Source organism: Mastigoproctus giganteus, chromosome 4, assembly GCF_048544385.1.
Source record: "Mastigoproctus giganteus isolate SK-2022 chromosome 4, ASM4854438v1, whole genome shotgun sequence".
Lineage (NCBI taxonomy): Eukaryota > Metazoa > Arthropoda > Arachnida > Uropygi > Thelyphonidae > Mastigoproctus > Mastigoproctus giganteus.
In genome coordinates, this window is record NC_143578.1 from 51,680,731 (window position 1) to 51,707,949 (window position 27,219).

At 37.6% G+C, this 27,219-nt stretch overlaps 1 protein-coding gene across 1 annotated transcript in view; it reads left to right on the forward strand.

Moving 5' to 3' along the window:
• Positions 1 to 27,219, forward strand: part of LOC150086731 (ubiquitin-like protein 4A-B) — a 110,616-nt gene that overhangs the window by 57,247 nt on the left and 26,150 nt on the right. Inside the window, exon 3 of the mRNA XM_090371547.1 lies at positions 6,139 to 6,314. Within this exon, the coding sequence (XP_090227673.1) occupies positions 6,139 to 6,314 (176 nt within the window). The remainder of the gene's footprint in view (positions 1 to 6,138; positions 6,315 to 27,219) is intronic.

The following is a 27,219-nucleotide window of genomic DNA, read 5'->3' on the forward strand; positions in this document are numbered from 1 at the left end:
GTTGATACATTACTCTGGGGTTAATGCTTCCCATATGCAGTACTTTACATTTGTCAATGTTAAACTTCAGTTGCCACCTCTCTACCCATCTGCTCGACATTTCTGGATCCTGTTGCAGCAGCATACTGTCAACAACCCTGCCGACCTTCGTATTGTCTGCAAACTTGGACATTAAGCCTGATATACCATCATCAGTATCATTGATAAATATGCAAAACAACAATGAACCCAACACTGAACCCTGGGGGACTCCATTAGTCCACAAAGAGCAGTGTCCATTGATTACCACTCTGTCTTCTCCCTCTCAGCCATCCCTTTATCCATAGCAGCAATTTGCCTCCAATGCCACACTGCTCTAATTTGTGCAGCAATCTTCCATGTGCAACAGTATCAAAAGCCTTTCTAAGATCCAAATATATGATATCAAAATTATTCTTTGCATCCAGTTCCTTTGTGACTACATCATAGTATCCAATCAAATCGGTCACACAAGACTTCCCCTTAACAAACCCATGCTGTGTCTTTGCTTGATTGTAACACTTTGCTTATGTTTCTTAAGGGCTCACTTTATTCGGCCAGGTAGTGTAGATGTTTAGACATAACCAAATTTGCAGTTTCAATATGTATATATATTTTTTGTTTTTAGAATAACTGTATGTTTAATAACTTTTTGTTAGAATATTTATTATTGTAATAAAAGTTTGATTTAATACATGAATTCAAGTAATTATTTTTTATTTTTTATTTTTTTTTGGGAATACCAGTATCCCGGTTTCATAAATTAAAAATACTAAAATATCAGTATTAAGATTTTTCCCAGTATTGTGAGCCCTAATTCCCACTACTTTTGAGACCTTTACTTTACTATTGTAGTCTTGAGGCATGATATTAGTCGACATTAATTTTAAAACAATACAAAACTAAAAGATGGAAAGAAATCACACTATGCTAATCCCACTTATTTAATAGCAATACAAACTCTGCACTTTTAGATTATGTTACATATCATGTAAAGTCACATTATTAAAACATGTTTTTTGAACTGTCAATATATATAGAATTCTTTTTCTCCTTCCCTGACGGGGTTACAGTAAAGAGCTTTGAATATACTATTTAGTGGCACAGATATAAAGAAAAGCTGAAATTGAAAATTTTATTATATCTTTTGGGGATAGGGGATATATTTTTCACCATGTTCTCCTTTAAAATTCTGAGACATAAGCAAACCATTAATGTGGAACATTTTTGAAATCATTGCTCCTTTTTTCAAACTGTTAACCCAACAACCTTTTGGTATAGGTTAGATAACTGTGCCCCATTCCCTTATTAAAGAATAGGAAAAATTAATGAATATCATGGATCATTTTTGATATATTATCAATGGTTTTACAAAAAATTAGCTTCCTTGGTAAAATCTGCATCACTAAACAGCATACAGTATATGAAAATGTATTGTTGTATACAGATTCTTCACTCTTCTGCTAATATGCCACCACAATTGAATAAAATACATTGAAATAATGTGCTGGTTTACAATCTCATGCCTAGCTGCTAATGGTAGTGTCAAATTAATTTTATAAATACAGTATACAGAGACAGAAATAAGTGGGAAATTTTGGTTTGAATTAGGAAGGCAAAAACTGATTGCTCTTACCAACATTTGGGTTTTCTAGTAATACCACTTGATCACAAATATAAAATCCAAAACAACTCTTGAACTCAATGTATGTATACTTGCTATGACATATACCAGGAGTGGCCGACAAGTCTGTTGCGGCTTTAATTTTGGTCGACCACAAAGAATTTTAAATTATATAAAAAATAGATTAGTCTTATATAAAAATAGATACTTTTTTGTAATGATAAAAAAAAAAAAATGTCGTTTGATTTACAATGCTTCCATGGCCATACCGAAAAAAGGAAATTTAGAAAGGCACTTCAATGCACTCCATGATAAATACTAATCGGATTTTCCACCTAATAAGGACCTTAGAAAAAATGAATTAAAAGAACTTAAATCCAGATTATTCGCACAGCAACATTTCTTCATGATACCTAATGTGATATGATACCTTCATGATTTACAGTTTAAAGCAGTAACTGTTGCATCATTTAAAGTGAGCCATCTTCTTGCAAAAAAAAAAGCAAACCATTCTCTGATGGTCAATTCATCAAAGATGTATTTTTATAAATAGCATTCTCTTTTTGAAACTTTTAAGAAAAAAAATGAAATTAAAAGTGCTCTTCAAGATCTGCAATTATCTTGAAATACTGTGATGTGACGCATCAAAAAAAAAATGACTAAAAATGTGAGCGAACAATTGCATGCTCATATTGCTAATTGTGTCTTTTTCTTTATAACTGGATGAATCTACAGACGTCAGTGATACAGCTCAATTACTTTTTTATTCATCTGGGTTTCAATGATTCTGCCACTAGAGAAGAACTGCTGGATATGGTTTCATTAAAAGAAAATCACTAGAGGTCTTAATATATTTAATGCATTCAAATTTTTTATCAAAAAAATTTAAATTAAATTAAAAATTAAATTAAATTAAAATTTTAATTTAATTCAATTTAATTAATTAAATTTAAAAAATTAAATAAAATTTTAAAAATTATTTAAGCTCGTATCAATAACAATGGATGGAGCTAAAGTAATGACGGGCCATCTTAACAGATTCATCACATTGTGCCAAAAGGATGATGAATTCCCAGATTTTTTTGAGTTACCGCTGTATCATTTTTGAAGCAAGTTTGCTGGCTAACGTGTGTTAACCAGCAAAAGACTAAATACTTAAATACTTAAAAGTGTTATGGACTTAGCTTTCAAAATTGTGAATTCCATCAGAGGACAATCTCTTCAAAGGAACCTTTTCAGAGGAACCTTTTCAAAATGCAACTCAATAAAAATTAACTAGATCTGATATTACACACAGATGTGAGGTGGTTGAGTCGGAGTAAGTTTCTACAGAGATTTTGAAATTGGCTGAATGAAATTTAAAAATTTGTTGATCAAAGGGGTGGTGATTATCAGCAGCTCCAAAATACGGAGTGGTTGTGTGATCTGGTTTTTTTGGCAGATTTTACCAGTAAATTAAGTGATCTGAATTTGGAATTACAAGGAAAAAATGAAAATGTGGGTGACATGATTAGTAGTATTTCTGCATATTAATATCAATTTTTGGCAATGGCTAAGGATCTCAAAGAAAAAAAAAAAATTCAATCATTTTGCAAAGATGCAAGATCATTTGCAAAAATATCCTGTTTTTGAATTTAATAGTGAGAAACATGTTTCTGAAATTGAGAAAGTTGTGGATGATTTTGAAACCAGATTCAGTGATTTTAAAACAATTGAAGACATTGTTCAATATATTTCCTATCCATTTAGTGTCGACTTATGAAATAAATTGCAGAAAAAATTGCTGAGTTTTTTCACAAGGAGAAAATAAAATTATTACATTGCAAAATGATATCTTCCTAAAAGCCAGATCATCAGAAAAAGACTTTTGGAAATATGTTTGTCAAGAAAAGTACCCAAATATAAAAAAATGCAGTGAACTTTTAAATTCCTGTTTTGGTTTCACATATCTGTGTGAATCGACCTTTTCGTATTTTAAACAAACAAAGACAAAGAATTGCTCTACTCTAACGGACTTGCATACAGAAGGTTCTTTACAGTTGGCCCTATCACAGTATATCCCCGATTTTGAAAGCTTGGCAGATGACATGAAGACACAAACTTTACAAAAATTAAAAATTTAAATACGTATGAATTTAAAATAAGAATTCTGAATTGTATTTAATTTTAAAATTTATAAACAACATTTTTCAATATGTGTTGATTAACTTTTTAACCATGTGCAATGTAATTCTTGAGATGGTAGATCGCGGCACATTTTGAAGAAAAAAAGTAGATCACATCACAAATTAAGTTTGCCACCCCGACATATACAATCTCTTCTTCCAGGATTAAAAAATTTGAATCACATTGAGCTGCACTACATTACATGGTGGTACTGGCATAGGCCACCAAAATGATACAATCAGGCTGCATGTTGCATGATCATATTGCTTGGGCTGTGAGTTGCGTTTGATATGCCTGCTATATACACTGATGAGCCAAAACATTGTGACCACAAGTCGTTATGCAAATCGAAGCAGCTACAGGTGAATTACGGCATGTGCACGAGTCGGGACACTGTATAAAACACACCTAATACTGAGCTCCGTTAATCAGTGTTACTCTTGTTCTTTCAGATGGAAAAGGCAGCAGACTTAAGCGAGTTTGACAAAGGCCAAATTGTAATGGCCAGACGACTGGGTCAGGGCATATCCGAAACAACACAGCTGGTGGGGTATTCACAGTCAGCCGTGGTCCAAGGAGGGGAAACCTGCGAACCGCCGGTGAGGTGTTGGACGACCACAGCTCATCGATGCTCGAGGTGTGCGAAGCCTCTCCCAGATGGTATGAGGCAATAGAAGGGTGACTGTGGCACAACTCGCCGGTAATTGGAATGCTGGTGATGGGAGTAATGTGCCACAACACACAGTACATTGAACCCTGCCAAAAATGGAGCTCTGTAGCCTCCGGCTGCTCTGAGTGCCCATGCTAACGGTTCACCAGCGACACTCCTACAATGGACACGCAAGCATAGAAACTGGACCTTGAGTGATTGGAAGAGGGTCGTCTGGCCCAATGAATCATGTTTCCTGTTGCACCATGTGGATGGCCGTGTACATGTGCGTCGTTTACCTGTGGAAGTGATGGCACCTGGATGTACCGTGGGACAAAAACAAGCCAGTGGCAGTGGTGTCGTGCTTTGGTCGATGTTCTGCTGGGATGCCCTGGGTCCAGTCATCCATGTGCCTGGCACTCTGATGTCTACTACCTACCTAAACATCATTGCTGACCAGGTACACCGTTTCATGGCAGTGGTCTTCCCCTCTGGCAGTGCCGTCTTTCAGCAGGATAATGCACCATGCCACACCACCCGGATTGTTCGAGACTGGTTCGCAGAACATGAGGAAGACTTCCAGGTATTTCCCTGGCCTCCAAATTCTCCAAACATCAATCCCATTGAACATCTGTGGTTTGTGTTGGAACAGTAACTCCGATCTGTGGCGTCTCAACCACGGACCTTACAGGAGTTAAAGGATCTGCTGGTTACACGTCGGTCTCAGATACCACAAGAGACATTTAGAAATCTTGTAGCGTCCATGCCTCATCAGGTATGAGCTGTTTTGGCTGCACGTGGAGGACCAACATCATATTAGGTAGGTGGTCATAATGTTTTAGGTCATCGGTATATCATTTACGCTACCCCCAACTTTCAACTTTGAAAGCATGGTGAAAACTCGTCATTCTCTCAGGAAAAAACCAAAACCAATGAATGTGAAAATTAACATCTCCAAGGCTATTTACTGAATTTTCCTCTATTCTAGTAAATCAAAGAGATAAGGAGATTCATATGGATGAGCAGTGGGAATCAACTGATGTAATTGTGTCATTGGTTAAGGGAAAGGAGGAACTGAAGAGAATGATGGTAATTGTCAAGAAAAAAAGGGTGCTGTTTGGAGGGCTGAGATTTGAAATTATTTCAGTACATGAAGTGACAAGAAGGTTCAGTGAATCTGCTTCTCTTTAATGTGTTCTCTTCCAGCTAGACATGTGATCTTAATAAACTAAATTGGATTAAAAGGAAAAGCCATTTTGGGCTTTTTACACATTGCGAGTTAGTCAGACACTGGTGAAGGTTGTTACAAAAATATCCAGTTTTTCTTCTGTCAAATTGGAAGAAAACGGTTCTTACAATTGGGGGTGGGATTCAGCCATGTGGTTTAAAAATCCATTCGTGCACATGTGTTAATTACAGTGAACTTGTTATCTGTTATAATGTTTAATTAAAAATTTATGTCGGATCCAAGCTTTTTAGGCACATTCTCATATGCATAGGGTACCTACTGTCTTCACCATGTCCATCTATTTTCCCACATTAAATAACTTGACTCCTAGTTGGAGTTTCATAAATATTGAGACCATAATTTAAGTATGACTATTTTATTAAAACTCATCATGCTCATCACATTAATTATTTTAAGATAATTAGAATTGAATTAAGAAATTTAATTTTATAGATAGTCTCTCTTTATGTGACTACAATATTGTGGATGGAAACAAGCTGCATTTGTTCATCAGGAAAGCTGATGAAGTCTGTCAGCAGCCAACAGAATTATGGGATCACTTGCAAAAACTTTTATCAAAGCACTTCACTCCCTCAGATGCCAAGAAAGTCTTGGAAGAATTCAAAAAGGTGAGTTGTACTGATAAAAGATTTAATATGCTCTGTAGTCTGCTTGGGTATAAGTTAATATAGATAGGCGAGGACGGTGAGAGATAAAATTTTAAAAATAATAATAAATTTGAATTTACTTGGATCTAAGCAAACAAATTCAGAAAACACTGATAATTCATGTAGTCTTTCTGCAGCTATTAATAATTAAAGTTGAATGTAATGAGTTGAATTATTTCCTTTAGTTGAGTTCACAGTAAAATGAACTCAGCTGAAGGAAATAATTTAACTGAATAAGAAAGTCTTGTATATTAATGTGAATTAATTCACATTAATATACACAAGACATATTTGCTGCTTCTATGAAATTAATATGAAATATATTTTTCCATATGTGCGAATACAGAAATATAGCAAATTAAGAAGCAAGTTGAAGCCAAGAATGCAGAGAAGTGTCCTTTATACAGATTGTGCCTTGCATGTCTTTCAATTGATATTGGATATAATAAATATTAAGTTGGTTATTATAAAGTGTGTTAAAAAGCATAATTCTGGAAATTCATACATAACGGTTGAAAATTAAAAGTTTGGAATTCATTGCTAAAAGCAAACACTTACTTTTGTGCTGAGGTGTAAACAGAGCAACTCTTAAAATTTCATGAAAAGTTTATTTGTGTATGTAAACTAACATCAATGCAAGCAAGGAACAAATAAAACTGTGTGCCAAGTCTACAAACAAAAGCTGATCATTGCTACAAAACATCCAGTCATGTGCCAATACTGAGTAGTTGTTAATTTTGTGTGCTTTTGTTTATGGCACTCGTTGGTTGACTGTTTAAGAATGCCACGCAAGTGCATTATGGCACAGTACTTGGGTGCATTTTGAATGCAGATATGCATTGCAACACATCACTCTTAGTGTCACTTTATGCTTATATGCGTAAAGGCAACTAACATGTTTACTTATACAGTCCATTCCAGTTATTTGGGACACATCGGGACTAGTGCATTTTGGCCTAATTAAGCGGCTGCCCCAATTATCCGAAGTTTCACATAAATAGTTAAAATACAATGTATCCCCTCCCTCATTTTTTACAATTGGTTCACTGTGCAATCAAATCACATTACGATAAACTCAACATAGTAAAGTGTCGTTCACTATACGATGTGCAGTAAGCACCGGTCATTGTGATCAGGTTTGTGAATTGAATTTTAATTCTATTAAACAGCGATTCTAATTAACAAAAATAGGAGGAATATTATCCACAGGCTATAAAATCAAAGATATATTAAGCAGAAATTTACCCTTTATTACCTTACCAATTAAAAAATACGTGATAATCGGAATAATTAATACGTACTGTAATATGTACATATAAACTAGTTGACATTTCTATTTACTGGCATTTGTGGGTGGGGGTTAAAATTTAAAACAGTAAAAAGATAAGCAATCAATAACAAAGAATACGCACACACAAATTGCAAGTAACACAATACGTGCAAGTGAGAACCGAGTAACGAGTTACAAAGATTTAAAAATACAAATGAGGAGAAGATCTGAAAATTAATTTTTTTATATGATTGAAGATTTCATGGTAGTGTAAACACATTTCACCACAATAACCCACAGAATTCCAGCTGTCGGTATTATCGCAAATTCAGTAAGATCCAGTTTACTGTCCGTTTATGATAGATTTCACTAACAGAAAAGCCCAATAAACAGGTGACTGCTAATTGTTTTTGTTTTATGATTGTGACCTCCAGAATTTCGACCGAACCACGTGGTACCGTCGGAGACAATCGTAGGGTAATTTCCAGTGCTGCGGTCTCCTGCCCCGATTAAACGGCATGCTGTCCCAATTAAGTGCACGATTGGTTTCTGTTTTTTAAGATTTGCCCCGATTAACTGGTGGCCCAAATAACCGGAATCCACTGTACTATGAATAATGGGTTGCTCTCTCTCTCTCTCTCTCTCTCACTCTCAAAAAAGTTTTTTTTTTTTTTTTTAAATTTACATTCATTTCAGTTCCAGACCTTAACATTGCTTTTGAAGTAATATTATGTAACTTTAATTTTGTATCTTTTGTTTATCAAAGCTGCTTTTTGTTAATCCATCTTATTCTGCTGGAAAATTTTTTGAGAACTATATTGGGGTACAGCTTATGCACTGGTGGCAAGTCCGTTGCAAGTATTTTTGCTTGGTCCGCTCCAGCATTAGGGTGATTGCAGAAATACAATATAGTTACCTACGTATCAAAATTTTATGCCCACTTACCACCATTAAACATTAAAGGAGATTCTGAAACTAGTGTTCTCTTCATCAGCTCCAATGCACTCTGTGCACCCTCTGAAAAGATTCTGGTTCACATGCTTCAGTTGTTCCCTGGATAAGTTGGCTATAGTGACTTTTCCTGGAGTTCTTCCATGTAAGGATTTATTATGTATACTATAACATTTAAAATAACCCATGAGAAAAATATTTATAGGAATGATATCCAAAGGAAGAGGCAACCATAATTCACATTGTCTTTTCACTGAACACACTTCTTTGTGCCTGCATTATGTGATTGGAGGTATGCACAATTTGAAAGTCTTGTTGGAAATGTCCATAGAAATTTTATTAATTTGGTTGCATAAGGAAGTTGCAATGCCCGACTCATATACCTTTTCAACTTAATTGTTTCTGTAAAGATCACAGTCATGATAACCCTGTTCCCATCTAAACAGAGTGCAGAGTTATCATGAATAAAAGGATTAAAGTTTACATTATGGAAAGGAACTGCATGCACAAAATGTGTTCTTAACTCCAGTACCTGTTACTTTGAGTGTTCACATGTCCATTCAAAATAAAACCATGCCTCATGGGGGTAAAAAAAATTCGGGGTCTGTTTCTGCATCACAAACTGACTGAAGGGACAGTTTGCAAAATTTTACTCTGGATATGGGATCTTGGGGTTGTAGTGCCATAGTAGTTTTAATAATTTTGTTACTGCCCTCAACAACAACACTACCATTTCTTGCTTCTTTAAGGTGATGCTTAAGAGTGAACATGCCAGATGAGTACCAGTTTGTCACATTTTGCCTCTCTCGATACTCACCAGTTTTGCTTTGAATTACTGTTTCCTAATACATCTTTTGTTCTGAGTTTTTTTTTTTTTTACACAGTTCTGAATTGTATTCCTGTGTGGAATGTGGATACTAGGAAACTTCTAAATTCCTCCTGTTGCTTCTTAGAAGAATTATGCAGCACATAACAATCATACAAGAACACTTGACGCTGTACTATGAAGTTAGCATTTTTAGCATTAGCATTAGCATTAGTAGAGGCATTTGATGCAAGAAAGCAAGCTTATGCAGCATCAGCCAAAAAAAAAAAAAAAAAACACTTCCACTTTACCCCTCTGTTCGTTCAAAATACCTGTCCAGCTGAGCCTTAAACTTATTTAGGCTATCAACCTCCACCACAAGGGATGGAAGTCTGTTCCACCAACCAACCACCCGCTGGCTAAAGGCAAATTTCCGCACGTCTATCCTACATCTGTCTTTCCTCAATTTGAATTTATGCCCTCTCAGGTGATTATTCTGAGCTAGAGGAAGAATCCCATCAGCATTGAGCATGCTTAAACCATTCAAGGCTTTATACACCTCTATCAGATCACCTCGCTGGTGCCTAGTCTCCAGACACTGTAATTTGCAAAACTTAAGCCTTTCTTCGTAAGAGCACCCCTTTGTTCCATTCACTAATCTTGTTGCCCTTCTCTGTACTCGTTCCAGCAGCTCTACATCCTTCTTGAAATGAGGCCTCCAGACCTGTATACAGTACTCTAGGTGTGGCCTGACCATCGCCTTATACAATGGAATAATCACCTCCTTATCCCTGCTGGAAAAATTCCTGTATATCATTGACAATACTCCATGAGCTACTCTTGCAGCCCGTCTGCACTGCTCAGAGAACTTCATATCTGCCTGCACAACCACCCCCAAGTCCCTTTCATTCTCTACCACTGTCAGTGTTGTACCATAGAGTTGATACGTTGCTCTGGGGTTGCTGTTTCCCATGTGTAGTACTTTACATTTGTCAATGTTAAACTTCATTTGCCACCTCTCAGCCCATCTGCTCAACCTTTCCAGATCCTGTTGCAGAAGCATAGTGTCAGTAGTGTCCTTGACAACCCTGCCAACCTTTGTATCGTCTGCAAACTTGGACATTAATCCCGATATACCATCATCAATATCATTTATAAATACAGAAAACAATAATGGACCCAACACTGAGCCCTGAGGGACTCCACTAATAACATCAGTCCACGATGAGCAGTGTCCATTGATTACCACTCTCTGTCTTCTCCCCCTCAACCACCCCTTTATCCATAGCAGCAATTTGCCTCCAATGTCACACTGCTCCAATTTGTGTAGCAGTCTTCCATGTGCAACAGTATCAAAAGCCTTTCTAAGATCCAAGTATATAATATCAAAGTTATTCCCTGCATCCAGTTCTTTTGTGACTGCATCATAGTATCCAATCAAGTTGGTCAGGCAAGACTTCCCCTTAACAAAACCATGCTGTGTCTGAGCTATAACTGAAGTCTTGTCTAAATGAACCTGCAGTGCGTCTTTAACCAGTGCCTCCATTAATTTTCCTGGAACAGAAGTCAAGCTCACAGGTCTATAATTACTTGTGTCAGCCTTTGATCCTCCTTTGTGAATTGGGGTCACATTAGCACATTTCCAGTCTATGGGTACCTCCCCTGAGTCCAAGGAAGCTCTCATAATTATGGCTAAGGGTTTGCTTACTTCCTTTGCTGCCTCCTTTAATATAACTGGATAGATCCCATCCACCCCGGGTGCCTTTCTTGTGTTTATCTTCAACAGTTTCTCCTCCACTTTACTCCCAGTTATTTCAAGATTCTGTAGCTTACTGCTAGAGTTGCGTACACCTCTGGCATTCCCCTCGCTCAATAACTCCTCATGTGTGAATGTCGATGCAAAATATTCATTTAGTTTGTTAGCTACCTGAGCAGGATCATCAACAATTGACCCATCAATATCAAGTGGACCAATCTGATTCATCCCCTTCCTTCTAGAGTTTACATAAGTAAAGAACTCTTTGCTGTTTTTCTTTGCATCCCTTGCCAAGGATTTCTCGTAATCTGCCTTCGCCTGCCTAACCTCCTTTGTAACTTGGTTGCATATCAACTTGTATCTATCATAGGCTTCTGTGTCATGTGTTAATGTGTAAGTATCCCATGCATTTTTCTTCTCTGCCATATGCCTCATTAGTTCATCTGACATCCATTTTGGCCTAAACCTTGAACAATATTTCTTAGTTGGTATGTAAAGCCTAGTAGCTTCCAAGATAAGTTCTTTGAATGCTTCCCATTTTGAATTTGCTGTTGGTAACATCATCAGTTGGTCCCACTGTATAGAATTTAAATACTGTCTCAGTCCATCGTAGTCGCCTTTACGGAAGCAATAACCCTTCCCTTTACCCCTAATGGTAGTTACCTCTTTGAGTAAATCCCACTTCAGCACACTGTGATCACTGCCACCTAGTGGTTCGTTTATCTGCAGATTCTTAATGCATGAAGAATCACTGCTGATAATCAAATCAAGAGTATTACTCCCTCTAGTTGCCTCCCGAACATGCTGATGTAGAAAACAATCATCCATTAAATCCACAAAAGCCCTGCTAGTGTGTGAGTATCCAGCCCCCAAATTCCAGTCAATATCTGGGAAATTAAAATCTCCCATTATAAGACGCTCTGATTTACTGGCCCACTCTATTTCCCTGTACAGTTCCTTATTATACTCATCAGAGTCATTAGGCCTATAGCACACTCCTACTCTCAATTTTGATCTCCCAATGCTTATGTCACACCAAACTGACTCCACACTGCACTGTCCAGCGATGTCGACTGGCTTCACTTCCTTGGTTTTTATGTGTTTCTTAACTAATAGCATAACACCTCCCCCCTTCCTATCGTGTCTATCCTTTCTGTAGACGTTGTACTCCCCAAATTGCAGTTCCGCATCCCTTATATCTGTGTGACACCACGTCTCTGATATCCCAACAATATCTGCCTTCGATGTTTTGAGCAATACCTCAAATTCATCAAATTTATTTACTAAACTCCTAGCATTGGTGTACACGCAAGTATACCTGCACCTGTTTCTATTCTTAGCTACCCTAACACAACCCATGTGTTTACTTGTACCACAATGGCTCCCAGCAGTCTCTGAAATACCAGAGTCTTCAGTTAGTCTCTGAAGTTATCCAGAGACTAACCCACAATAGGTTAAAAGTAACTGTAACAAGGTGTCATGTCTATACTATTGTGCTTCTTATTGCCAGTATTAGGAATGCAAGGAACCCTTGGCATTAGTTAGACCAGAGGTTTTCAACCAGGGTGCCGCAACAACATTCTTGGGGTGCCGTGTAATTTCGGTTTAAGTTACTTAAAGTTATTATTATTATTTTTTTGAAATTTATACATTTATTTCATTATAAAAAGGTATACGGTATCCATTGTACCGTATCTTTTTAATTTTGTGGTGATCTATAATTGATCTTTATTTAGTACCTCTATATAAAGAATAAAATTATTATATAGGTATATATTAAAAGGTCGAAAACCACTGTTAGGTATTTATTTTGGCGTAGGGGTGCCGTGAAAAAATTACTGGGACACTAAGGGCCCGTGAACTGAGAAAGTTTGGGAACCTCTGTGTTAGACTGTCCAGCTAGATAGATACCTATCCTCACATAGGTATCTATCCAGCTAACCTTTGAATTTCTCCAAGCTGTTAGCCGTAACCACCCACGGAGGCTACTTATTCCAGTAATTAATAGCTTTTTTTTTTTTTTTTTTTTTTTGTTGAAAACCCCAAACACGAAAGGTATTACAACCTATAGTACTTAGTGCTGTGCATGTGTTGGAGGTTTATTGACATTAGACTTCAACTTCTGTAGACTGTAATTTTCAGGAAATACATATGAAGGAAATTTGTTCCAGAAAACATCAGTTGAATGAATAAACGAGGAAGATGAGAAGCTGGTTCTGTGAGTGTGAAGATGGACAGTAAATGGCTGGTGGCAGCACATGTTCGAATTGTTTTGAAAGAGAGAGCGGGAATTATAAAGCCAATTCAGAAGAACGGTGCCCAAGGAAGTATCTGTAGAAAAGGCATGCAGCAGAAACAGTATGTCTGTGAGACAGGGAGTGGAGAGATTCTGTTAAATATGAGTCATTAATTAACCTAACTGCTCTCTTCTGAATGGAATCTAGAAGCCCGAGAGAGGTTTTGGGAGTACAGTCCCAGATGTGGGAAGAATATTCCATGGCAGGGCAGATTTGCAATTTGTACAGAGTGAACAGCTGTTTGGAAGAAAAGTAATGCCAAGAGCAAAAAAGAAAACCAAGTTTTTTAGATACCGAGGAAGCAATATTTGTAATGTGCTTGTGTCAAGAGAGATTAGAAGTCAGGGTAATCCCCAAAAGAGAGATATCATCTTGCCTAGAAATCGGTGTGTCTTCAAAGATAAGCATTGGAGCAGAAGAATCCTTTTTGCGAGATATAAGACAGGACTGAGATTTAGAAGGATTGAAATCAACTAAGTTGTCTTTGCCCCACTGGAGAATTACCTGGAGATCGGCATTTAAGGAATTGGTAGCGGATATTCAAGAAGTTGAAGCTGATTGAGCAGGGCAAGGTTTCTCGAACTGGAAAGTGGAATGAAATGTGTTATCATCGGCGAAACTATGGATAGGATTTCCAGTCAGTGGAAGAAGGTCATTAATATACAAGAGGGAAAGAACTGAACCTTGGGGGACAACAGCATTAGTGGAGAAGATGTAAGACAGAGCCACCTACCATCACCCTCAGTAAACAGTCAGAGAGAAAACTGGATAACCAATTACAAAAAGCAGTTGGCAAACCATAAGATGGAAGCTTGTTTAGAAAACCTTTATGCCAAACATGATCGAAAGTCTTTGAGATGTCAAGAGTGAGCAACTGCTTGTGTTTCACCAAACTTTTCTATTCAGTTTGTCCATAAATGGTTAACGTAAGCTAGAATATCACCAGTGGATCAACACTAACAGAATCCATACTGGCGATCGTTGATCAGATGGAAGGTTTCTAGATAGTTTAAGAGTTGGCAGTTAATTGATTTCTCTATTACTTTAGAAAGATTAAAGTAATTGGATGGGAGGGATTTATCACCCTTTTCAGGAACTGGTTGGATATGAGCAAATTCCCAAGCAGTAGGAAAAACCTCTTTGGAATAAGAATGTGAAAAAAGGCGGAAAAAAACAAGAGTAAGTTCAGGAGCACAGGTTTTAAGAATAAGTAGAGAAATACCATCAGGACCTGGAGCTTTCTTAGCATCAAGATTCGTCAAAAACCTTCTGACATCCTTTTTGATGGAAGACTACTGGAGGCATTGACTGGGGTGTGCTGTGAATTGTGGGAGGTGTTTTACCAAGATCATTAATACATGAGTTGGAAGAAAATTGGGATGCTATCAGGTTAGTTTTATCCTTAGGAGCAGAGATGTGCAAAACTTGCGGCCAATAGCTTTTGCAAGAGACCAGAATGCTCAGCTACCATTAGGGCAAGAAACAAGTTTTCTACTCTTATCCTGTTCAAAATCTAGTTTGGACTGATTAATAACTGCTTTATAATTGTTGCAAACTCTGCTGTAGGCAAAAAATGAAACTGAAGAATTGGATACAAGCCAATTACAATATGCAACATTCTTCTCTTGAACAGCCTTAGCACATTTATTGGAAAACCAAGGTTTAGATAAAGGACGAGATTTTAAGGTAGAATGTGGTCCTTGAGGTTGTCACAGACATTCTCCCAGATATGCCAGACAAGCTGTACTTGCTACCTGGGAGTCTAAAACACTGATGGAACTGATATTCGGGTGACACTCAAGTCAAGTGGACCCAATTTCGCCGAAGTCCGGATGGTCTGTGACAACCAAATCCTCTGCTTGCACCTTCACGATGGTGGGACTGTTAGTAATCCTGGGTATAACCTCCATGCACAAGTACATAGTGGGTGACCACCCAGGTGTGAACTAACGTAAGCAGGGGTCGAGATGTGGCGCCCACACCACACGGAGGAACGCCGCCCCTCTATGTTACCAGGCAGTACTAGGTGGTAGATGACTCTCATCAGCCGGTGAAATACCACCACTTTGCTTATTGGAGGCTTGAAGTGGTGGAACCCATGTTTAGTCTCTAGAGCTAAGTTCTCGTCACCCCTTCCCTATCTCTTCCATCATGCAGTATGATTGATGACTTTTGAGGTTATGATGAACGTCGTGGCGAGATCCAATATTCCTTACATTTCGAGGGTACAGCTCTAAAACGGTGTTCGCAGGCCGGCCTCTAGTTAGTTCTACAGACCGAACCTATTGGTAACTCTCTAGGAGGCTTCCGGATCAGCTAGTGTATAATCTTGCTACCTCTACTCTGCGAGATAGTGACTGGAGGGAGTCTGAGTAGTGTGTATGCGGTGAGCATTGTCGAGGCCACGATATGTTAAGGATCTGGGTATATTCTTACCACATGTACGCCATATCCAAAAATTTCATTACTTCATACAGCATGTCCCACCCACTTTTTCTTACTATTAAATACACCATGAATTGTCAAACTAATAGAGCAAGCATATCTGCGAAAAGATCTAAACCTCCCAAGGACTTCCTAATTCATTTCACAAATATACGTGGTCTCAGTTCTAATCTCAACGATGTCCATTTCCACTTGCAGTCTGCCAAATCCCATGTACTTTTTCTGACAGAATCTCAGTTATTCGTTGATTCAACTACTGCTCATCTCAGATGCCCAAATTATTCGCTGTATGATTCCTTTCGCCTCAAAGGTCATACTTGTGCATATGTCCATTCTGACATTCCCTGTCAGAGACTTGGCAATTTGGAATCTCCTCTCTTTGATCTTCTCTGGCTTAAAATCTCTCTACCTCATTGTGTCAAATTCATCTGTTGTCTCTACCGTTCTCCCACCTCCACTAATCACTTGGAGCTCTCTGACTTCCTCTCTTTGCAACTTGACTTTCTCCAGTTGAACTTTCCTAACAGTGAGGTAATTTTCCTTGGTGATTTTAATGTTCACAACTCCAGCTGGCTTCCGTTTTCTAGTCACACCGACCCAGCAGGTCGAGATGCTGAGGCTTTTGCAATTACTAATGGCCTAGCACAGATTAGCATTTACCTACAAGAATACCGGACAATCCTAAGCATACAGCCAATACGCGTGATCTTTTTCTCACAAACAAACCTTCTAAGTACACGGTCGAAGTGAAAGGTCCTTTAGGCACTTCAGATCACAACTTGGTGATTGTCTCTTCTCCAATGGAAACTTTATCTCATGGCTATTCCCAACCTCGTATCCTGAAAAAGGCCTCTGAGGTTGGGATAATTCATATTTTAGCATTAAATCAGATCACACACCAACCATAAGAGTAAGTATTTACTGTAACTAAAATATTTACATATTAAAATAAAATAAATAAATATTTACAAAAACTGATATTATATTAAATTAAATTATATACATATAAAACATTAAAACTGTGATAAAATCCTTGAGATAAAATACACTAAAATAAACCAGATTAAAAGCGATAAAAACGATAAAAATCTCTGGAGCTTTCGGAGGCATCCGCCTCCTTCTTCAGCAGTAACAAAACTTCCTGCAGCACGTCCATATATATGGACGTGCTGCCTCGTGTTGTCCAACCTCGTGTTGTTTGGCATTACAAGAATGCAAAATGGGATGACCTGCGATGCTTCTTTTCTTCTTTTCCTTGGTCAGATTACTGTTTCAAAACTTCTGATGTCAACTTTTGCTCATATCGTGTCAGTGAAATTATTCTTGCAAGAATGGAATCCTTTATCCCACACTCCACTCTAAAATCTCATCCTTTATCTAAACCTTGGTTTTCCAATAAATGTGCTAAGGCTGTCCAAGAGAAGAATGTTGCATATCGTAATTGGCTTGTTTCTAATTCTTCAGTTTCATTTTCTGCTTACACCAAAGCTCGCAACAATTGTAAAGCAGTTATTAATCAGTCCAAACTAGAGTTTGAACAGGCTAAGAGTAGAAAACTTGCTTCTTGCCCTAATGGTAGCCGAGCATTCTGGTCTCTTGCCAAAGCTATTGGCCGCAACTTTTGCCCATCTCTGTCCAAACCAGATGGTTCTGTTGTCACTTCGGCCAAGGATTAAGCTGACCTGCTAGCATCCCATTTTTCTTCCAGCTCATGTATTAATGATCTTGGTAAAACACCTCCCACCATTCCCAACACGCTCCATTCAATGCCTCCTGTGGTCTTCCGTCAAAAGGATATCAGAAGGATTTTGATGAATCTGGATGCTAAGAAAGCTCCAGGTCCTGATGGTATTTCTCCACTTGTTCTCAAAACCTGTGCTCCTGAACTTACTCCTATTCTTTGCCGCCTGTTTTCACTTTCTTATTCCAAAGGTGTTTTTCCTTCTGCTTGGAAATTTGCTCATATCCAGCCAGTTCCTAAAAAGGGTGACAAATCCCTCCCATCCAGTTATCGTCCCATTGCAATTACTTCTACTCTTTCTAAAGTAATGGAGAAATCAATTAACTGCCAACTCTTAAAACTACCTAGAAACCTTCCATCTGATCAACGATCACCAGTATAGATTCCGTCAGTGTCGATCCACTGGGGATATTCTGGCTTATGTTACCCATTTATGGACTAATTCAATGGAAAGGTTCGGTGAAACACAAGTAGTTGCTCTTGACATCTCAAAGGCTTTTGATCGTGTTTGGCATAAAGGTCTTCTAAACAAGCTTCCATCTTATGGTTTGCCAACTGTTTTTAGTAATTGGTTATCCAGTTTTCTCTGTGATCGCTCACTGAGGGTGATGGTAGATAGCTCTCTGTCTTCTAACTTCTCCACTAATGCCGGTGTCCCCCAAGGTTCAGTTCTTTCCCCCACTCTTTTCCTCTTGTATATCAATGACCTTCTTCCATTGACTGGAAATCCTATCCATAGTTTTGCCGATGATAGCACATTGCATTCAACTTTCCATTTTGAGAAACCTTGCCCTGCTCAATTAGTTCCAACTTCTCAAATATCTGCTATCAATTCCTTAAATGCCAATCTCCAGGTAATTCTCCAGTAGGCAAAGACAACTTAGTTGATTTCAATCCTTCTAAAACTCAGTCTTGTCTTATATCTTGCAAAAAGGATTCTTCTGCTCCTGTGCTTATCTTTGCTGACACTCTGATTTGTAAGCAAAATGATATATCTCTTTTGGGGATTACCCTGACTTCTAATCCCTCTTGGCACAAGCAAATATTGCTTCCTCTGCATCTAAAAAACTTGGTTTTCTTTTTCGCTTTTGGTGTTACTTTTTTTCCAAACAGCTGTTCACCCTGTACAAATTGCAAATCTACCCTACTATGGAATATTGCTCTGACATCTGGGGCGGTGCCCCCAAAACCTCTCTCAGGCTTCTAGATTCCATTCAGAAGAGGGCAGTTAGGTTAATTAATGACTCCTCTCTTACAGAGTCTCTCCACTTGCTGTCTCATAGATGTACTGTTTCTGCTGCTTGCCTTTTCTACAGATACTTCCATGGACACTGTTCTTCTGAATTGGCTTCTATAATTCCCGCTCTCTCTTTCAAAACAGTCCAAACACGTGCCACCACCAGCCAACATCCATTTACTGTCCAACTTCAAACCCACAGAACCAACTTTTCATCTTCTTCATTTATTCATTCAACTGCCGTTTTCTGGAACAACCTTCCTTCATTCATATTTCCTGAAAATTACAATCTACAGAAGTTCAAGTCCAATGTCAACAAATATCTTCTTTCATCTTCTCAACCTCCAACCCAAGCACGGTACTAAGTACTATAGGTTCTAATACCTCTCGTGTTTGGGGTTCACATAAAAAAAAAAAAAAAAAAGAATAAAGGATTCCATTCCTACAAGAATAATTTCACTGACACAATCTGAGAAAATGTTGACATCAAAAGTTTTGAAATAGTAATCCAACCATGGAAAAGAAGAAAAGAAATCTCGTAAGTCATCCCATTTTTCATTCTTGTAATGCCAAAAAACATCAGGTTGGGAATAACCATGCGATAAAGGCTCCAATTGGGAAGAGACAGTCACCAAGTTGTGATCTGAGGTGCCTAAAAGACCACTTACTTCAACCGTGTGCTTAGGAGGGTTGTTTATGAGAAAAAGATCAAGTGTGTTGGCTATATGGTTAGGATTGTCCGGTATTCTGGTAGGTAAATGAACAATCTGTGTGAGGTCATTAGTAATGCAAAATCCTGAGCTTCACGACCAGGTGGGTCTGTATAACTAGAAAATGGAAGCCAGCTGGAGTTGTGAACATTAAAATCACCAAGGAAAATTACCTCACTGTTAGGAAATTTGGACTGGAGAAAGTCATGTTGCAAAGAGAGTAAGTCAAAGAGTTCCAAGTGAATAGTGGAGTTGGGAGAACAGTAGAGACAACAGATGAATTTGACAGAATGAGGTAGAGAGATTTTAAGCCAGAGAAGATCAAAAAGAGGAGATTCAAAATTACGAAGTCTCTGGCAGGGAATATCGGAATGGACAAATGCACAATATTAATATTATTATTAGCCATATGGTGCAAGGAAGTCTGAGGCTTATGCTGCACCAGCCAAAATAAATTTTCTGAATTACCCTGAGAGAGAGAGAGACAAGGAAATCATCATTCTTCTCTTTCTTGGTGATTTCCTTCTTCCTCTCTCTCTCTCAGGGTAACTCAAAAAATTTATTTTGGCTGATGCAGCATAAGCTCATACTCACCAGATGTGTGCCCCTGGGGTTAAAGTACTACCTTTGAGGCAAAAGGAATCATACGGCGAATAATTTGGGCAACTGAAATGAGCAGTGGTTGAATCAGCCAATAATTGAGAGACTTTCAGAAAAAGTACATGGGGTGTGGAAATGGACATCATTGAGATTAGAACTGAGATGATGTATATTTGTGAAAAGAACTAGGAAGTGTTTCGGAGTTTTAGATCTTTTTGCAGATAAGTTTGTTCTATTAGTTTGACAATTCATGGTTTATTCAATAGTAAGAAAAATTGGGGGGGGGGACATGCTGTATGAAGTAATGCAATTTTTGGATATATTGCATACACATGATAAGAATATACCCAGATCCTTGACATAACGTGGCCTCGAAAATGCCCCCCTGCATAAACACTACTTGGACTTCCTCCAGTTACTATCTGTGAGAGTAGAGGCAGCAAGGTTATACACTAGCTGATCCGAAAACCTCCTAGAGAGTTACCAATAGGTTCTGTCTGGTGTACTAACTAACGGCCAACCTGCAAACACCATTTTAGAGCTGTACTCTTGAAATGTAAAGGAGTTTGGATCTCGCCATGGTGTTCATCATAACCTCAAAAGACATCAATCATACTGCATGATGGAAGAGATGGGGGAGGGTTGACCGGAACTTAGTTCTGGAGACTAAACATTGGTTCCACCACTTCAAGCCTCTAATAATCAAAGTTGTGGTATTACACCAGTTGATGAGAGTCATCTACCACATAGTATTGCCTGGTAATACAGAGGGGTGGCATTTCTTTGTGTGGTGTGGGCACTACACCTCAACTCCTGCTTACATTGGTTCACACCTAGGTGGTCACCCACAGTGTGTTCTTGCGCAGGGGTTGTTATACCCAGGATTAGTAACAGGCCCATCATTGTAACAGTGCAAGCAGAGGATTTGGCTGTCACAGACCATCTGGACTTTGGCAAAATTGGGTCACTTGACTTGGGTGTCACCCGAATATCAGTTCTATCAGCGTTTTAGACTCCCAGATAGCAAGCACAGCTTGTCTGGCATATCTGTGAGAATGTCTGCGACAGCCCCAAGGACCTCAAGGGCTTGCTGGCTAAAAGAAAAACTTCTTCACCTGTAATTTGAATTTATGGAATGAGCATAAATGTCAAGCAATTCACTGCTCACTGCCAGCACAGTTCTCAAAAAAATTTTCATGGGATGAAATTGTTTTCCAGGCATTTAAAATTTATCATTGTTCTATGGCCTCATCTAAGACAGTTTTGACTCTTGTGTTCTTTCTCCAAAGTCCTACAGCATTGTTTTATACTTCCATGCTAGTCAGTCTAGAGCAGTGTTTCTCAATCAAAAACCAATGGTGGGCTGGTAAAGGTTATAAACATTTTACCAAGGACCAGTAAAATTTAGTAAACTACATTCAGAATTAAAAATTGCAAAATGAAAAGTAAAAAATTTTTAAGAATATTTTAATATAATTGTTAATAAAATTGACAGAATTTAATGTCAGTCAGGCACCTGCTGACAAGTCTTATTTAGGAGGATGAAAATGGAGATTATTTATTATGTTTTTATTTCTCATTTTTCTCTTTTATTTTATTTTGAAAGAAATGTACCTTTTTTCCCTTTCCTTTTGAAATTTTTTTTTATTTATTTGTATTGTATAATTGGAATTCAAGCATAAACTTTCCTTAAGTGTTTAATAATCCTGTATTCTCAAAAATACTTTATTCAATTAAATTTCATTAATACGTGTCGTAGAAGGTTTTGATCCTATTAGAACTTCATTTCATTTCAAACCTTGTCTTGATAAATTCAGGACAAGAAACAATTGGTTAAAATGTTTCAAGAAAAAGTATATAAGGAATCTCTTGGTTTTTATCATTCAATACATTCTATCAAACTTATGCTCAAAAACACGACAATACATAAGAATTAAAAGAGTTTAAAAACATTAAATCTTTGAAAAATATTACAGTTTTTCAGATAATTAGTGTGATTGCTGCTCATCCTTGCTAGTCGATTTTTCTCTTTGGTCTTTTTCTTCGTTTGTCACTGATTTTTAAAAAAACCCACTTTTTATTTAATTATTGATTCTTCTGTGTAAATTTAATCTAATTCTTCTGAATAAACTTCTGCATTTTGATGGGAAGTTACAAAACTGAAAAAAACAAGCCTCTCATTAAAATTTATATAAGTCAAAACAAAATTAAGTGCTGGGAATAAACAGAATTAAGTGCATACCATCAAATTAATGGGAAGTTCCCATTAATTTGATGGGAAGTTACAAAACTGAAAAGAACAACCCTCTCATTAAAATTTATTATAAGTAAAAACAAAATTAAGTGCTCATAATAAATAATAAATATTTGCAATAAATTAAATATTGCAAATCTTATTTTTTAGGCAGTTTTAATTTAATTCACCAGAATTCCACTAATGATCGAAATATCATCTTCAAGCAGTTTAGCTATTTAAAAAATGACAATGCGAAACTTTAGATATCTTAAACTGTGTAGATGGACTAATAATAAAATAACAAATGCTTAAAAAAGCGGTACTCACCTTGAATAAATCTGCATGGTTTAATTAGAAAGGGTTGGTTAATATCTGGGTTGAATAGTTGAGTTAAAAAGACTAAGGAAGGGGCAAAAATAAAGTGTTATTTCGGAAATTAGAATAGGCACAAAGAAGTAGATGCAGTAGTAGTAGTAGTAGTGGCATGTGATGCAAGAAAGCAAGTGTATGAGCTTATGCAGCATCAATCAAAAAAAAAAAAAAAAAAAAAATCATCACACCATTCCCTCCAAATGCCTGTCCAGTTCCTCCTTAAATTTATTCAACCTATCAACTTCCACAACGACAGATGGAAGTTTGTTCCAGCAATTAACCACCCGCTGGCTAAAGGCAAATTTCCGCACATCTATTCTACATCTGTGTTTCTTCAATTTGAATTTATGCCCCCTTAGATTCGTAATCTGAACAAGTGGAAGGATCCCATCAGAATTCAGCGTGCTCAACCCATTCAAGGCCTTATACACCTCAATCAGATCACCACGCAGGTGCCTAGTCTCCAGCCACTGCAATTTGCAGAACTTAAGCCTCTCTTGGTAAGAGGATTCCTTCATTCCCCTCACCAATCTTGTTGCCCTTCTCTGTACACGCTCAAGTAAGTCTACATCCTTCCAAAAATGAGGCCTCCACACCTGTACGCAGTACTCAAGGCGTGGCCTGACCATTGTCTTATACAGAAGCACAATCACCTCCTTCTCCCTGCTAGCAAAATTCCTATATATCATTGACAAAACCCCCATGACCTACCCTGGCAGCCTGTCTGCATTGCTTAGAAAACTTCATATCTGACTGCACAATTACTCCCAGGTCTTTTTCATTTTCTACCACCTTAAGTGTAGTACCACACAGTTGGTACGTTTCTCTGGGGTTACTTCTACCCATATGCAGTACTTTGCATTTGTCAAGGTTAAACTTCAGTTGCCACTTCTTAGTCCATCTGCCCAAATTATCTAGATCCTGTTGCAGTAGCACACTGCCATTACTGTCATTAACAACCCTGCCAACCTTTGTATCATCTGCAAACTTCGACATTAAGCCTGATATAACTTCATCAATATCATTGATAAATATACAAAACAACAGTGGACCTAACACCGAACCCTGTGGAACTCCACTAATAACATTAGTCCAAGAAGAGCAGCACCCATTGATTACCACCCTCTGTCTTCTCCCACTTAACCATCCTTTTATCCATTGTAGCTACTTACCCTTACTTACCCTTAGCTCCAATTTGTACAATAGTCTTCCATGCGCAACAGTGTCAAAAGCTTTCCTGAAATCCAAATATATAATATCAAAATTATTTTTTGCATCCAGATCCTTTGTAACCACATCATAATATCCTATCAAATTTGTCAGACAAGACTTTCCCTTAACAAGCCCATGCTGTGTCTGAATTATTGCTGCAGTCTTGTCTAGATGATCCTGCAATGCATCTTTAACCAGTGACTCCATTATTTTACCCAGAACAGAAGTTAAACTAACTGGTCTGTAATTACTCATGTCACCCTTTGATCCCCCTTTGTGAACTGGGGATACATTTGCACATCTCCAGTCCATGGGAACCTCCCCTGAGTCCAAGGACACTCTCATAATTATGGCTAAGGGTTTGCTTAGTTGCTTTGCCGCCTCCTTTAATATAACTGGATAGATCCCATCCACCCCAGGTGCTTTTCTTATGTTTAACTTCAACAATTTCTCCTCCACTTTGCTTTCAGTTATTACAAAATCATTAAGTATCCTGCTACAATTTGATAACTTTTTCTGCCATTTTCAAACCTTAATAATTCCTCATGTGTGAATGTAGATGCAAGATACTCATTCAGTTTGTTTGCTATCTGAGCAGGATCATCAGCAGTCGAACCATCAATGTCAAGTGGACCAATCAGATTCATCTCTTTCCTTTTAGAGTTTATATAAGTAAAGAAATCCTTGCTGTTTTTCTTAGCATCTTCCAAGGATTTCTCGTAATCTGCCTTCGCCTGCCTAACCTCCTTTGTGACCTGATTACAGACTAGCTTATATCTGCCATAGGCTTCTGAGTCGCTTGATAATTTATATGCATGCCATGCATTTTTCTTCTCTGTCACGAGTCTCATTAGTTCATTTGATAACCATTTAGGCCTAAACCTTGAACAATATATCTTAATAGGTATGAAACTTTTAGTAGCATCCACGATTAATTCCTTGAATGCTTCCCACTTAGAATTTACTGTTGGTAACATCGTCAGTTTATCCCACTGTACAGAATTTAAAAACTGTCGGAGACCACTGTACTCACCTTTACGGAAGCAAAAACCCTTTCCTTTACCCCTTATGGTAATTAAATCTTTAAGTAAATCCCACAACAGTACACTGTGATCACTGCCACCTAGTGGTTACTTTATCTGCAAATTCTTAATTCACGAATGATCACTGCTGATAACCAGATCAAGAGTATTACTTTCTCTGGTTGCCTTTTAAACATCCTGCTACAGAAAACAATCATCCAATAAATCCACAAAAGTCTGACTAGTGTGTGAGTGACCAACCCACAAGTTCCAGTCAATATCTGGGAAGTTAAAATCCCCCATTATAAGACATTCCGGTTTACTAGCCCACTCTATTTCTCTGTACAATTGTTCATTGTACTCATTCGAGTCATTAGGCCTATAACACACTCCTACTCTTATTTTTGCTTTCGCAGTTCTTATGTCACACCAAACTGACTCAACAGTGCCCTGTTCATCTATATCAACTGGATGCACTTCTTTTGATTTTATGTTTTTCTTAATTAACAGCATAACACCTCCTCCCTTTCTATCCTGTCTATCCTTTCTGTACACATTGTACTCCCCAAATTCCAGTTCAGCATTCCTTATATCTGTGTGACACCACGTCTCTGCTATCCCAACAATATCTGCCTTTGATGTCTTGACCAACACTTCAAATTCATCAAATTTATTTACTATACTTCTAGCATTGGTATACATGCAAACATACGTGCTCCTACTCCTATTCCTAGTTACCCTAACACATCCCATATACCCACCTATTTCAGGATGACTGCCATCCGTCCCTGAAACCCCCAACACCCCACGCTCCAGGTCGCTACTTATTCTAATAGAAGTTGTGCAAGAATCACCTTCACCTCTGCCTACGTCTACTGTTAAACTATTAGTCCTTGTATTCCCCCAAGCTATCAGTTTTCCGACCCACCTAACACTGCCTCGATAGCATCAGCAAATATTCTTGCACCCTTTCTGTTTAAGTGTATCCCATCCCTGTAGAAGCAGTCTCTCCTGTTAACAAGTACAGTCCAAGCTGAAAAAAATTCTACCCCTTGAGCCTTGCACATTTTTTCCAGGGCCGAATTGATCGACAAGGCTCTCATCATATACTTCCTTTTATCGTGTCTGGGCAGAATTGCAGACACTTTCAAATTCAACCCTAATTCTCGGCTTTTGTTCAACAGTGACCTGTACTTGTTAAGTAATTCTGTGTACACATCTAATCCTTAGTTGTCATTATGTAATGACAACCAAGGATTAGACTTGGTCTTTTCTTGGTTGAGTTAAAAAGACTAAGGGTTAAAAAGACCCTTAGTCTTTTTAACAGGTTGGATTTATGTTGAATAGTCGAGTTAAAAAGACCCTTAGTCTTTTTAACTCGACTATTCGACATAAATATTAACCAACCCTTTCTAATTAAACCATGCAGATTTATTCAAGGTGAGTACCGCTTTTTTAAGCATTTGCTATTTTATTATTAGTCTATTTAAAAAATGAAAAATATCCTGGCTTCGCATGCATAGGTTGTATGAATATCTAAAATATGACATCTAAAATTATCACACAATCGAGCCAATATTTATTTAATTTAATTTATGAACAGATATATATTATCATTTTAAAGGTAAGCTATTAGCCAATATATTAACAAAATTATAAGTACATAAATTGGTGTACAAATCTATTTATTTTACAGGGGGGGGTAATTTTTCATACCTAACAAAAATAATTTATCAAGAAAATTTTCAACGTTGAGGTCTTTACAGCAGTTCATCAGAACATAAAAATTAATTATTTTGAATTAATCTGTTATGTTGAAATTAAATATTTTTTGTATGTACTTATTCCGTACTTGTTATAAAATGTTTGTAAAAAAAAGCTTATCATTTAAAAATGTTGTCTCCATCCCTGAAAATGCCAAAAAAAAAATGGTCACTTTACACTAGAGAGGCACAAACAGGGGCTAGTTTTCTAGCAAGCATTCACACTTGTAGGTGAGGACACTGTAACTGCTGATGTCACATGGCAAGGAAAGGGGTGTTTTCAAAGTCATATTTGGATAATACCACGTTATTGAAAGTTGGAATAATGTTTCATTAATCATTCTACCTCCATATTTCTAGAACTTAACAAATAGGTTGTCTAATCCTGGCTTATCCTACCACATGTTCACAAATATTCATCAAGGATGGTGAGGGTTAGGGGCTTGTGA